The sequence below is a fragment of the Phaethon aethereus genome (assembly GCF_964289735.1).
Source record: "Phaethon aethereus genome assembly, chromosome: 20".
In the NCBI taxonomy this organism is placed as follows: domain Eukaryota; kingdom Metazoa; phylum Chordata; class Aves; order Phaethontiformes; family Phaethontidae; genus Phaethon; species Phaethon aethereus.
Window position 1 is genome coordinate 11,937,736 of NC_138596.1, and position 12,779 is coordinate 11,950,514.

The window sequence follows — 12,779 nt, forward strand, 5'->3', positions numbered from 1 at the left end:
CGATGGCGCGGCTGAGCCGTGCCGCTGCCCACTCACTTTCCCTCTCTGCCTCTGCCCAGGAGACGAGCTGCTCCTTCCCTCTCCACGATGCCACTGGCAAAATCACAGCATTAATTGGATGAAATGGAGCAGCGAGGGTGGCGGGACGGGGGTCCCGGGGCACCTGCAGCCCCCGGGCCAGCGCAGGGCAGCGGGACCCCGCTGCGAACACCGCGGTGCGAGGCTGTGCTGTGTGTCACAGCGGGCCGCGTCACGCCGGCGTGCGTCAGTCACAACTCAGGAGGTGACAGGGCTGATGTTACATGTCATAACACCACGTGTCTGCAGGGACTTTGGTTTTTTTTTGTTTCAGTGCACCTCTCCCCACGGTGCTCCGGACGCGGGAAGGTGGGATGCCGCAGCGGCGCAGGGCCGATGCCTGCGGAGGGTGGCGGCAGGGACCTGCCGAGCCCTTTAGTGCTAGGTACGGTGCCGGGGGGTCTCGGCTCCCTCGCTTGAGGGGTGCCGCGCTTGAAATGCAGCCCAAACTCTTTGCTGGGGCGGGTGCTCCTGCGGCAGCCGGCCGGTCCCCCTGCCCGGGCCGCCGGGGCGCGTCCTCCTGCCGGGCTCCTCTCGGCACGTGCCCCCGCGCTGCCGCACCAGCGAGCCTGCGCCGTCGCTGCCGGGGGAGCGGGGCCGGGGCCGCGGGAGGTGCCCGTCCTGCTAATTAGAGTGTGCTGAGGAGGAACTCGCTCAGCTCTGTCTGGCTTGACATTAAGACCTAAATTCGCTGTAAAACCAAATGGATATGCACACCCACATCTATAAGGCTTTTAGTTCAGCAACAAGTGAATCCATCAAAGCCCAGCACCTAATTTAATAGCAATAATGAAAGGTGTGCGTCACTATTAATTTAAGCACTCCAACATTAGCCTTGCACTTAGAAACCAGCACGGCAAAGCTATTTACAAATGAATGTACCAGGGCAATAAATTGAAAGTACTGGTTTGACCTGTGGTGGCTGCTTTCTTCATTTATACATAGATATATTTCTGTAGATGCATTTATTCCCATCTCTTTAGCAAGGCCTCCCTAATTAAGTTGAAGTGACAGTGAAAGTGTGGCAGTAAGTGTGGAAAGAAGCTGCTAAAAACGTATTTAATTCATTATAAATAATCTTTGATACCATAAGGTTGGATAAAGGTTTGCAGTATCAGAGCAGGCCGCCAAGGAAGGCCAAGGAGATCGCCGACATGCAGCGAGAGCGTTTGCATTGCGTGGTTTAACCTCCTCGCACCAGGGGAAGGAAGAGCGTGGCCGGTGCGGGTTTGCGCGGGGGGGCCCTGAGGTGCTGGCGCCGGCACCGGCACCGACATCGGCACCAGCACCAGCACCAGCGCCAGCGCCAGCGCCAGCGCCCGCTCCGGGAGCACTGGGGAGCGGGGCAGGGTCAGCATCCGTGGGCGCCGTGGGTGCCGGCTCCGTGCCGCTGGGCGCCGCGTGTGCCCCCCGGATGATAATGTATGTTAAGAGGAAGGTGTATGTCACCCCCATTAAAGGAGTTTAATGTGCTCGGAGTCACATTATTGTACCCTTGTAGAATACATTATCTGTCATGCTGCCTTTACAGGCTGTCACCTCGCAGAGAGGCTGCAGCCTTCCTGGAAACCATTATCAGCCTCTAATGATATTATCAAAACCGGACCGCGCGGCGTGGTGGGGGCCGGGAAGAGGCACCGCCACGGCTGCCGCTCGCCTCGCCCCGAGGTGCGCCTCCCGCACGCCGCGCCAGCAGGACGGGGGCTGCGGCTCTGCGGACCCTCCTTTGGCGCAGCAGCGGGGTGCGTGCGTATACTGAAGGTGCAGAGGCCCCGGGCACCCCTGCGTGGCCCAGGGACCTGTCACCAGGGCCGGTGTTGGCACCTTGCAGTCTGCCCCTGCCCGCGCAGGACCTCTGTGCAGGAGGGGTCCAACCCATGGACACCGCGGCCCGCTTCGGGCCGCCCTTCCCACAGCGACAGCCCGCGGGTGCAGCCCCGCTGGCAGAGGGCGAGGGGCGTCCGGCTCGGCCTTGGCTGGGGACACGGCAGCCGGGACGTGCCGCTGGCAGCCACGCTGCCAGGAACTGCTCCCGCGTGGCCAGACTAATGGCCTGGCAGTCGATCGGCGCGGAGCCGGCTGCGGCTGCCCCGGGACTTGCATATGGTGAATCCGCCGAGCTCAGAGCGGCTCCGCTGCAGCCCCTGCCGTGCCAGCTCCCATGCGGCACCGCCGCTACGGGGCTGCCATCGAACCGGCCGGGGACCCGGAGATGTGGCCGCCGCACGGGAGCATCTGTGCGACGGGGTCGGGGACAGTAATGGGGGGACGGGCGGAGAGGGGGAGGCGAGGGCGGGAGTGGGGGTGCTGGCAGGGTGCGGAGGGGGGGGCTGCCCCGCCTTTGCTCAGTCACCCCGGTGCGGGCTGGCCGTGACGCTCGGGGGGCTGCGGGGCGGTGTCACCACTGTGGCCCTTGCTGCGAGGCAGGGCAGCGTCCGGCCGGCCTTCTGGGGTGAAGCTCAGCAGCTGAAGCCAAGGATGGGGGCGCGGGGGGGGCTGCCCGCCCGGCAGCCATGCCCCGTGTGGGGCTGTCGGGGCCGCCCTCGCCGCCGCGCCGGCACCCGCGAGGAGGCTGCGTGCGGCTCAGCCCAGCGTGGCACGGGCCAGTAACCCAGTGGGAGCCAGCGAACGTGTCAGCCTCTGAATATCGCTCTTCCCTCTCCCTGTCCGGTGAAATACAAAAAAAAAGGGAACCTTCTTTTTTGGAGTGTAATCTTCCGCCTGCGACAAGAAGCCATGTAAACTGATAAATTGCAGATTAAACGAGTGCCACACTCCACTTCAGTCCCCGGCTGTTAATTCCCCTGTTGTGCAATTCCCCGCTCTCGGGGCCTGTCAGTTCCAGCTAATCGCGGGAGGCACTAAAACACTCTGCCCTGACAGCCCCCGATCAAGAAAGCCCTGACTCCAGCTCAGGTGGATTGCATGCATCACTTATGCACAAATCAGCAATATGCCAGCAGGGAGGAATTATGTCCGATGACAGCCCAGACATGAGGTACATATTGCAGAGCCGGCGAGCCCCAGCCGCCGTGACAGATTGCGGCGCGGGGCTGCACGCTGGTACGGGAGCGGCTCCCGGCTGCACCGTTCCCGAACGCACCCGGCACTTATGCCACGGAGCCGCCGGCATCTCGTCTGCGCTGCTGCAGGAGGGGGTGGCACCCTGGCCCCGTCCCCAGCCCTGTCCCGGTCCCCGGCGGGGCTGCCCGAAGGGGCCGACGCTGGCGCGGGGTGGAGGAGCTCCCCGTGCTCGTGCGGCTGCGGGCAGGGCGTGGAGGCGAGATGGCCCCACTCTGCCCACGCCGTGGCGGGGGAAAGCCCCGCTCAGCCCAGCCCCGGCTCTGTTTTAACATTCAACTTGCCTTAGTCTGTGATCCTGAAAAGCTTAAATTAATGACAGCCTTGCAGTCGCTCATTAATAATTGCTTCATTACTGGATGCAGTTGCATTCTCCTGACAATAATGGTGTTTGCTGGTGTATTTCTAATTATCTGCCCTTTCAGCTCCCTAATAGAGCCCCAGCGCTCCCCGATGTGAAATCCTCCTCGTCAGCGGGGAGCGCGGCCCAGGCCCCGTGGCGTGCGTGCTTCTTCGTTAGCGGTAACCAGGAAGAGGTCTGAACTGCACTGGCGAAGTCCCGCGCAGGACGCGTGCTGAGACCGGCCGCGCTGAGCTGCTTCCCCCCATCGCACGCCTGGTGCTCGTCCAAAACTCCGTTTCAGCGCAGTGATGTCGGGCAAGACGGACGGGAGCTCCAGTGCGCGGAGCAGGTACCGAGCCTGCGGCGGGAGGGGCTCAGCGTGGCCGCGCCACGGCGGTCTCCACGGCCGTGGCAGCCCCGGCACCGCCGCTCAGGTGCGCTTCAGCCCGGGCGAGCAGGGCGGGCGGGGGGTGCCAGAAACCTCAGCGGGTGCCCGTGGTCGGGGCTTTCCGTGCCGGGCTGCCTCGGCCGGGGCCACGCTGCTGCCGGCAGCGGCTGCGCTCGCGGCAGGAATGCAAGTGTCGTTCGTCAGCTCCTCGGAGAAATCCATCAGGCGGCAGCGGTGGCGGCGGCGGCGAGGGAATCGCGGCACCGTCCCCACGCTTGTGGTGCGGAAATGACCACTCGTGCCCCAGTTTAGACCCAGCCGCCGGCTCGGAGCCCATTACAGCGCGGCGCGTGCTGCCCCCGCGCTCCCCACCTGGGGAGGGGGCTCATTTGTAGTTAAAAATCTATTGTGACTTGTCAGAAAAATGAATAAATGAGCACATTATTTTTTCATTTCGGAGCTCAGCATCTGTTTGTCTAATCAAGAAAGAGAACTGGGAAAGTCAACCAGGGCTGACGCACACATTTTATTTAACTTTTCCTCTGTCAAAGGAGTTTAAACGTGTAATGAACAGGCCATGGTGATTTGAAATATAATCCCATTACTCTGATGAGATTACCAAGGCTGTGAGAGTTCACAAATCATGCTTAGGGTTTTTAGAGCAAACAACACCCTGTTGAGATTTTTTTTCTTTTTTTGCATTTAAGCAGAGGTGTGTGGGGAGAATAAAACATGACAGTGCTTAACCCTTCATGCAGTGGCAGCGGCAGCACGGGGCTGTGCGCAGGGCCGGCCCTCCCCACGCCTCAGCTGCTCCGGTGGCTCCGGGCCCCCACCGCAGGCACTGCAGCGGTGCCGGGGAGCAGCACCCAGCCGGGGCGCGGGGCACCCTCCCAGGGGCCCTGCCCAGCCTTTGTGCCCGTTGTGCCCGCGCACCTCTGTCCTCGTCTCCGTCCTTGTCCCAGCGCCGCACCGGGGAGGCTGCACTGGGATGTGATTTAAGGGGCATTAATTTTAGCAGCAGCAGCAGCAGCACCCAATACCACACGCCGCCACAGCAGCGCATTTCCATGAAATTCATGGGCCCATTACAAACATGTCTCCATAAATAACTCCCCCCATTAATCTCAGGGCTGCACCCAGGGCTGTACGATGGTTTTCGCCTGCTCGTCCCGGTGCGGGGTGGGTGCAGCCCGTGCTCCCCGCCAGGTCCCAGCCTTGCCGCGGTGCCTGAGGGGCAGCTGCAGAAGCCCCCGCCACGCAGCAAGCGCCCAACCTAAACCCGAAGGAACCTCTGGCACCCGCTGCCCCCGCGGGAGTTCATGGCAACCCCCCGCAGAGCCCTGGGGAGCTCGGGTCAGACCGGGCGCCCCGGTGCTCTGGCCTCGTGTGCCAGCACGTGCCTGGGAGCCCTGGGTGTCCTCTGCTAAAGGTCGCTCTTTGGTTTCCCAATACTCTGATAAAACCAAGGAGGCGGCGAGGGCCAGTCTCCGCAGGCAGCACTTGCTGCGGCTGCGGCTGCGGCTGCGGCTGCGGCAGCCTTGGCTGTCCCTGCCCGCCCGCTCCTGAGCAGGCAGAGCCGCGCATCGGCTGTTTCATTCTTTCACAAACCTCCCAGACAAACGCTCAGTCACCCTCAGAGCACAACGAATCACCTCGGGGTCTCACCACAAAGGTCACCCATCTCTCCTGGTGGATTCGGGACCCTCCGAGCAGCATTTTTTTGTGCAGAGCCAGGCAAGACGGGCCGCGAGCGGCCGGCCGTGAGCAGCACTGGCTGCTGCAGGCGCCTGGGCTGAGACCAGCTCACAGGTACGAGCGCCCCGGAGCTCCGGGAACCGCGAGGGGAAACGTCACCGGTTGTTGGCACCAACCGCGCGCGCTCCCGACTCTCGCTGGGTCTGCGCCTGTGAGTTTTTGCACGCGTACGCTCCGCTCCATGAGGTGCAACCGCCCGTAAAGCTTCAGGTCCCGCTCCAACAGCACAAGTAACAGAAAACTCAGAAAACCTCTGATGCCTCCAACCGATGCGCGGCCGTGAGAAGTCACCCTCGTTACGTGAGCCGGCAGCCACCCTCTTCTGCCGAAGCCCAGTAACGAGGCACAGAAGGAACAGCTTGCTTTTCTGACCCAGTTGAATGCCCATCTGAATCAATTAAATCTACAACTACCGGGGAAAGACCAGCCCGGGATGGATTTGTGTTCAGCTGCGCACAGATTGCAACCATGAGCTCCCATTTTAACTCTTTCAGCAAACGCTCAATAGTAGAAATGTCTGTTCTCAGGGAGAGGCTGTTCGCCTCTTGAGAAGCTGGAGGTTTCCCAAATGCAAGGAATTCAATGCCGCGTATTCAACTGGATCTGATCTTTGAAAGTAAATTCGCTTCTTAACTGTGAACAGCTCTTTGGAAGAAATGAACTCACTCCGGGCTCCACACCTTGCCCGCTCCCCACCAAGCCCCCGCAGCACCCTGCAGCAGCAGCGTCCCGTCCCTGCCGCCCTGCCCGTGCGCCGCGGGGACGCGCTGCGCTGCGTGTCCCAGCTCCGCGGCACGGCTGCACTAAAAATAACGCAACTGGAAGGGGACTTACAAGATGGTGCAAGCGCACGTGGTCTGGGCGAGTGACTACGTGCCCGCAAACACCACCACAGTTTAGACGGCAGATGTTTATTACGTGAATCTTTAGGCTTTACTGAAAGCAAAACCGCACATATTGAATCCCTACTTATAATAAATAAATGTAGGTGGATGGCAACAGCATTACGGCCATGGAAATAAGTAGGAGACTTCTGTAGTTTCTGATACCAACGTAGGCAATTTTTTAGTTCCGTTAAAAAGAATTGAAACTAGGTGGCAAAAGAACATTCACATAACAACTTTAATGTTAAATAGTTCACAAAGTTGGTTAAAGGAGTCATTTACATTGCATTATTTGAAGGGACTTTCCCCATTGCATCTGTGCTGCACATACAAAATATTAAAAAAATTAATATCATACTATAAAATATTGTTTCTCTTGTTTTGCAGATAGCATGGAAGACTGTATAGTGAAGGCTGGCCTCTGCGGCGCGGGCAGGGCTCCCCTCCCGAGGCAGCACCGACATCGGCTCCAGGAGGGCTAAACCTTCAAAAAACGAGAACTAAAACGCAACAGGTAAGTGACAAATAGACTTCTCTGCCTTAGTGTTCATTCCTAACCTACGTGTTAAGGCTCAGAAAGTTTTCTCTAGACAAAAGCAAGGACACTGTAAGAGGTCACGTGGCGGCAGGAGGGAGCCTGGTCTGCCCGTGGGACCCGCAGCGCCGCAGCCTGCCCTGCAGCCCCGGCTGCGGTTAAACGCCTCTCGCAACCAGGGGCATTTTCTCGATACAAAATCCACAGCAGCAATGCAGAGAGCTCCAGCTTCAACGACTTGGGAGAGATTTACGAAAGACACCTCTGGTGAACTGACCCAAAAATGCAGCTCTGGGTCCCAGTAATCCTATTCACGTGTTCCCTGATGTATTAAGGATGGACAAGGCCAAAATAGTTACAAATCCCAGTACAAAGTAGGTCTTAATTTTTATTTTAAAAGACTAACATTAAGAAAAGGTGAAGGCATTTCTCAGTCCTCAGGTGCAAGCCGTCCGAGAGAGGAAGAGCCGACCCCAGCGTGGCAGCAGCGTGGATCCACGGGCGGGCGCGGGCAGCTCCCGCGGGCAGGAGGATGCTCTCCTTTCAACCGCGGACACGCTGCCTGGGTTTGCAAAACACGGTGCTGACTACAGCAAGTAACTTCCAATAAAACGTACGCAAAGCTGAAAAGCACAGTTAAAGCAAAATATTTCTGAACAGAACAAACCACAACAGACTTGACTGCCTCAACGTCTCTTCACAAATCGGCTCCCCTGCAACGGCTGCTGTTCCCTGGCTCATGGTTGCCTCCTGCACTTCAGCAACAGAAGTGAAACCATCTGGGACTACAGCCTCCCCCCAAAAGAACTGTGCATCATATGGACCTTGAAAAAGATTACATCTGTTTATTAATAGTAAAAATGGATACATTTGTCCTACATTTTGTTTTTAGAAATCTGATCATGTCACAAGCAATACCTGTGTGTACGTGGGTGTATTACAGATGTATATAATTTATTTTAACCAGGCTGTGAAATAATATGTAATCACATCTCTTCTTGTGATTGTACATAATGCAGTAATTAAATGATGCCAGTCTACGTCATTCTCTTATTTCTAATCAAAGGAACCTGAAGCGTAACAGTCTTCTTTCCGGCTGATATGGCTCTTTATTTTTGTCACAGGGGAGACTTCCCATCACCAACGAGGGATAATCTTCCAACCGTGAGAGACGGGATAATTCAGATTTCTTCCCCGGCTGCTCCCGCCTGTTGGCAGCGGGAGCACCGCAGTCCTGGCTCCCACCTGTCTCGGGCGGTGGGGAGCGTCTCCTCCTCCGAATTCGGCAGACAGGCTTTCCTCGAGGCTAGGCGCTACTGCTGTCCCGATTTCTTCTCCTTCTGGAAGCTAAAGCTTGTTCTCCTGCTCAGTTTTCTTTGTTTCTGAGCGAAATAATCTGCTCTGGCTGTGCTCGCTCGCGACTCTAGAATATAGTTAACCTGCAAGACATGAAAGGGTATTTCATTTCACTGGTGCTTCAGTGGGACAGCTGGGGAGCGCAGGGACCCTCACACCACCTAACTGAACCAGGCTTTAGCGAAACCGGTCCCAGCGGGCCATCAACAAAACGAGGGCAGGGGCGGCCCGGAGCTCCAGGAGAGCCCCGCTCTGCACGCGTCGCCTTCCGGCTCTCCCTCCCGCAGCCCTCGGCTCGGCGCAGGGTGGCCACGGCGGCCGCAGGCGCTCAGCATCCCTCTCCCCTCCTCCCACCCTTGTCGCCCAAACCTCTGAACGCAGCGAGTCGTGAAGACCTGGAGTGCTGGTCTAATATAGTAATGGGCTTCAATAAAAGACTTTATCAGCTTCAATAAAAATAATTCTTTCATTACGATGTTTGCATACTCAGCTAATCTCATAGTTTCCCTGTGTTTTGGCACATTTTACTTGATGAAAGCATTTTTAAATGATATTTAACAAGCCTGCTATTCCCTAAATTTATTATCTCCAGTGCTTTGTGATAATCGCATAGATAATTTTAATGGAAGGTTAATGCAAGAATCAAAAAGATAAAAATGCCCTTTGGTCTGCCATTAGCTGGTTAATATGCTGTGGCTTAAAACTTGCACAATTTTATGCACTGTAGAGTGTTTCACTTTCATTGCATATTACAGCTTAAGGCATAAAAATATAGGGAATTTTCATGGTCAATAAAGCCTCAGTCTTTCTCACTTGATCATGTAAAAAGCCTAATTTGAAAAGTCTGATTTCTCTGCATCTCCTAATGCTGACGGAACCGAAAACAAACTGGTAACTTATGCCTGAAACCAGAAAATGTTCTATATAAACAATCTGCAACTTAAGAAAAAAACGTACAGTTCAATAATATTTCTCTCTTGAATATTCATGTTATTCGTGGAAAATATTTTTTTTTTTAGCCTTCTTTTATGACCAGTCTCAGATGTGTCAAGTGTTCTGGATTACAATAGCTTATCTAAGATAAAGTAGGAACAGAAGAATCGGCCTAACGGGTCATGAAGTAGAAAAAACCCCAAATACATTCACCTTCTGTGTCATTAATAAAAGTTATTTTATCATATGTCAGTTATTTAGCAATCCTCTCAACTCCAGAAAATAAAAGCAAACATAACAGATGGCTTGCCAGAATTGCTGCTTTTTAAATTCTGAATTGCTACAGAACATTAGCCTGTGGAAAATTAAGTTCAATCTTCCAAGAGCGTTACAAAAATTTGTTTCAGAAAGTCAGCCAATACGCGGATGTACAGAGCCACAGGAAAAGCAAATAATTCTGGTAACGTACCACGGTGGGCAAAATAACCCTTTTGCTTTGTGCGAACACCCGCGTTTGGAAAGGACACGTGAAAGGCAGGAAAGAAGCGCTGTCCTGGCAACGTTCCTGCCCCGGCTTGTGCCGGCGCCGGAGCTGTGAACTCGGCATCAACTTGGGGCCTGGAACATCACGCCAGCACGTGGTTTTACTGGAGCCCTCTGGAATCTCAGAACAGCGTTAACTCAGGCTCCGAAAGGCCCCGCGGTGCCGGGACCTCTGCTCAGCCCCCTCCCTGCTGCCGAGCTCCGCACCGGCTCCTCCAGCTCCTCATGGTCCCGGCTCAGGGCTTGCCCGAGCCGGGTGCCCGGCCCAGGTCGCTCAGGCGGGGCCCCGCGCCGGCAGCCGCACGGCAGCGCTGGCGGCACCGCGGTGCTCTGCTGGACGCGGGTCCCGCGGCAGGGCACCCAACGCCGCACGGCACCTGCACCCTCGCCGCCCCGCGCCTCCGGCACGGCACGGGACTTGCAGACCGTCTCACGTGTCTGGAGGTGGAAACTATCTGGACGCAATAAAATCTGGCAGTTTCCTGTAAGAATCCACGGAAAACCGGTGTGTCTATTAACTAGAAACAAGTATAAAAAGCAATATTGTACACGAAGAGGCAGTCTGCGGTATGGCTGTTTGAAAAATGAATCAAATAACAGGCACCCAGCAACCAGCCTGGTAGGTTAAATGCACCTTAGTGGTCCTCAGGCACCGCACCGTTCATGTATTTCCAGAGTCTCTTGAATACTTTCATGTCTAACAAGTGGTAAAACACCCAGGATTTTGGGTCACGTTAACATTTAATACCCACCTTCAGTACAATTTCATTGACAGTAGCAGCATCTGATTCAAAGTAAAGGTGTTTGTAGTCATGATTGCTTAGATATGTAAGTTTAAATATTGCATGACCTGTAAAGAGAAGAAAAAAACTGTTCAGAATATTCCGTAAAGTTTCAGCAGAGCTTGTGTGCCTGACAGAAGAAAAACACAGATGGTGATCTTAGCATACCATCAGCACAACAGAAGGAAGCAATGAAACGCTGACAGGCTTCTCATGTCATTTCAATTTAAGGCAAGTGGTGGCTTACAGGAGCAGCTGAACTCTATTCAATAAAGTTCGTTTCCCATCACATCCCCACTGCAGGAAATGCAAAAATCTATCAAACGGCTAGTTAGCTCTCGTTCAGCCCAAGACTATATTTCAGTTAAACTACCACATTAGGACTACTTTACCTAACTATTCACTGTATAATCATCACATGCCGAAGATAAGTGTTATATTTAAAATAAAAGGCCAATTAACCCCAGAATCATCACTCCAACCACCTCTCCCCAAAACATCACCCCAGCCTACCCAGTTGCTTACGGCAAAGGGAAACGTCACCGCTGTGAAATACAAAAGGATGCAGCAGCGATGCGATGAAAGAGATACTCAGACCCGGGAATCCCACTTGCTACAGGCAGGACGATCCAAACTGAAGTACAACTGTAATTTCTACCTACGTAGCACTTTGCTGGCAGGCTTCACTGCTGCTCGCTCCCAAATGGAGACTTTAAGTGATGAAGCGGACGCGAGGTGCCGACAGCCTGGCCAGCCGCCGTGGCTGCCTTCGGAGCGCGGCACGGGAACTACTGACCTTTAAAAGCACTGCAGGCGGGACGGGAGGGACAGCTTTAGCGTATGTAGGAAGGCGAAATATCCTTCACTGGTATGGATGTTCATGGCTTCAAAATGAGCGTTAAGCATATTCTATACATTATACTTTCCCATCGGTTTTCTCATAATTTGCTCAGTTCAAAGGTTCAAATTAGTAATCTGTAAAGTAACAGCCACATTACTGTAAATTCAGGTCTTTCCTGGAGGAAAGGTAATTTGAAATCTTATTTACATTATCTAATTCTCCAGATTTCCAAAATGTGACTGATATATGCTCAGATCTGTGGCCAGAAAATTTGAGAAGCGAATATTTTATTGTGGCATGTTAATTAAACACCATTATGATGCACTAATCTGGAATATAAATTCTATAGTGAGAAGTTGGCTAATAATAATTAAAAAAACCCTCTTTAAATCATTTGACAAATGATGCCTCAGTGGTTCTAGAAACGCAGGAATTCCTAGCTGCGAGCTCATCAGGATGTTAATGGCTGCAGCCTGGGTCTGCTTGGGACTGAATTCAGCATCTTCACGGCTCCGAAAGTGCCCGTGCGCCGCTCCTGGGCATGTGGCACAGCACCGCGCCCCATCAGCTACCACAGTTTTCCTTGGACATTCAGTATCACACCCAGCTACGGAAACCGACTACTAAAAACGAAAGCTAAAACGGCACAGAACACGGTCTGGAGGATTCCAGCGAGGTCCGTTGTTTTGGGTCTTGGAAGTTCATCGGGTGGTTCTTGGCGTGGATCGAGACCCCCTCACCTGGTTTAGACACTTTGTTCCCCCTTCTCTCCCCGCAAGAAGGCCGCTCTCCCGACGCCGACCCGGCCTCGCCGGCTGCTCCGGGGGCGGCCACCCCCAGCACGCTCAGCCGCTGGCGCAGGCCGGGCGGCTCTGGAAGCGCCAGGAGCCGAGCCCCTCGCTTCCAGCAGAACGGCCTCGCCCCGCACGGCTCCTCTCTCCAGGCCGGTTCTCTGCCCGCTCGCCGTCAGTCCTTCCCGGGAAGGGGGAGGCAGCGGCGTGGCGGGCGCGGCGCGGGCAGGGCCGCACACCACCCAACACCGTCACCCCCGGCTCCGTGAAACCAACCGTGCGGACACAAAGCCGCTCGACGTGTTCGTCGCTTACATGGCGGAGAGCGGGCTGGCCTCTCGGCAGCGGCGGCACAGCCTGCACGGGACGCGGGGAGAGGGACCCGGCGTGCTGCCGGCGTGCTCCACCAGAGCTCTGCCGCCCTGCCACGCGTCACCCCGCAGAGGCAGGGCACAGAACCACGGAA

The 12,779-nt window shown here is 55.3% G+C and overlaps 1 protein-coding gene across 3 annotated transcripts in view; it reads right to left on the reverse strand.

The window, feature by feature from the left end:
- Window positions 1-8,380: 8,380 nt before the first annotated feature.
- MAPKAP1 (MAPK associated protein 1) overlaps window positions 8,381-12,779 on the reverse strand; it is a gene marked incomplete at both ends in the record, with an annotated part of 95,259 nt that continues 90,860 nt past the window's right edge. For all 3 annotated transcript variants that reach the window (XM_082008937.1, XM_082008938.1, XM_082008936.1), the window contains 2 exons: window positions 8,381-8,506; window positions 10,652-10,749. In XM_082008937.1, the coding sequence (XP_081865063.1) occupies window positions 8,381-8,506; window positions 10,652-10,749 (224 nt within the window). The remainder of the gene's footprint in view (window positions 8,507-10,651; window positions 10,750-12,779) is intronic.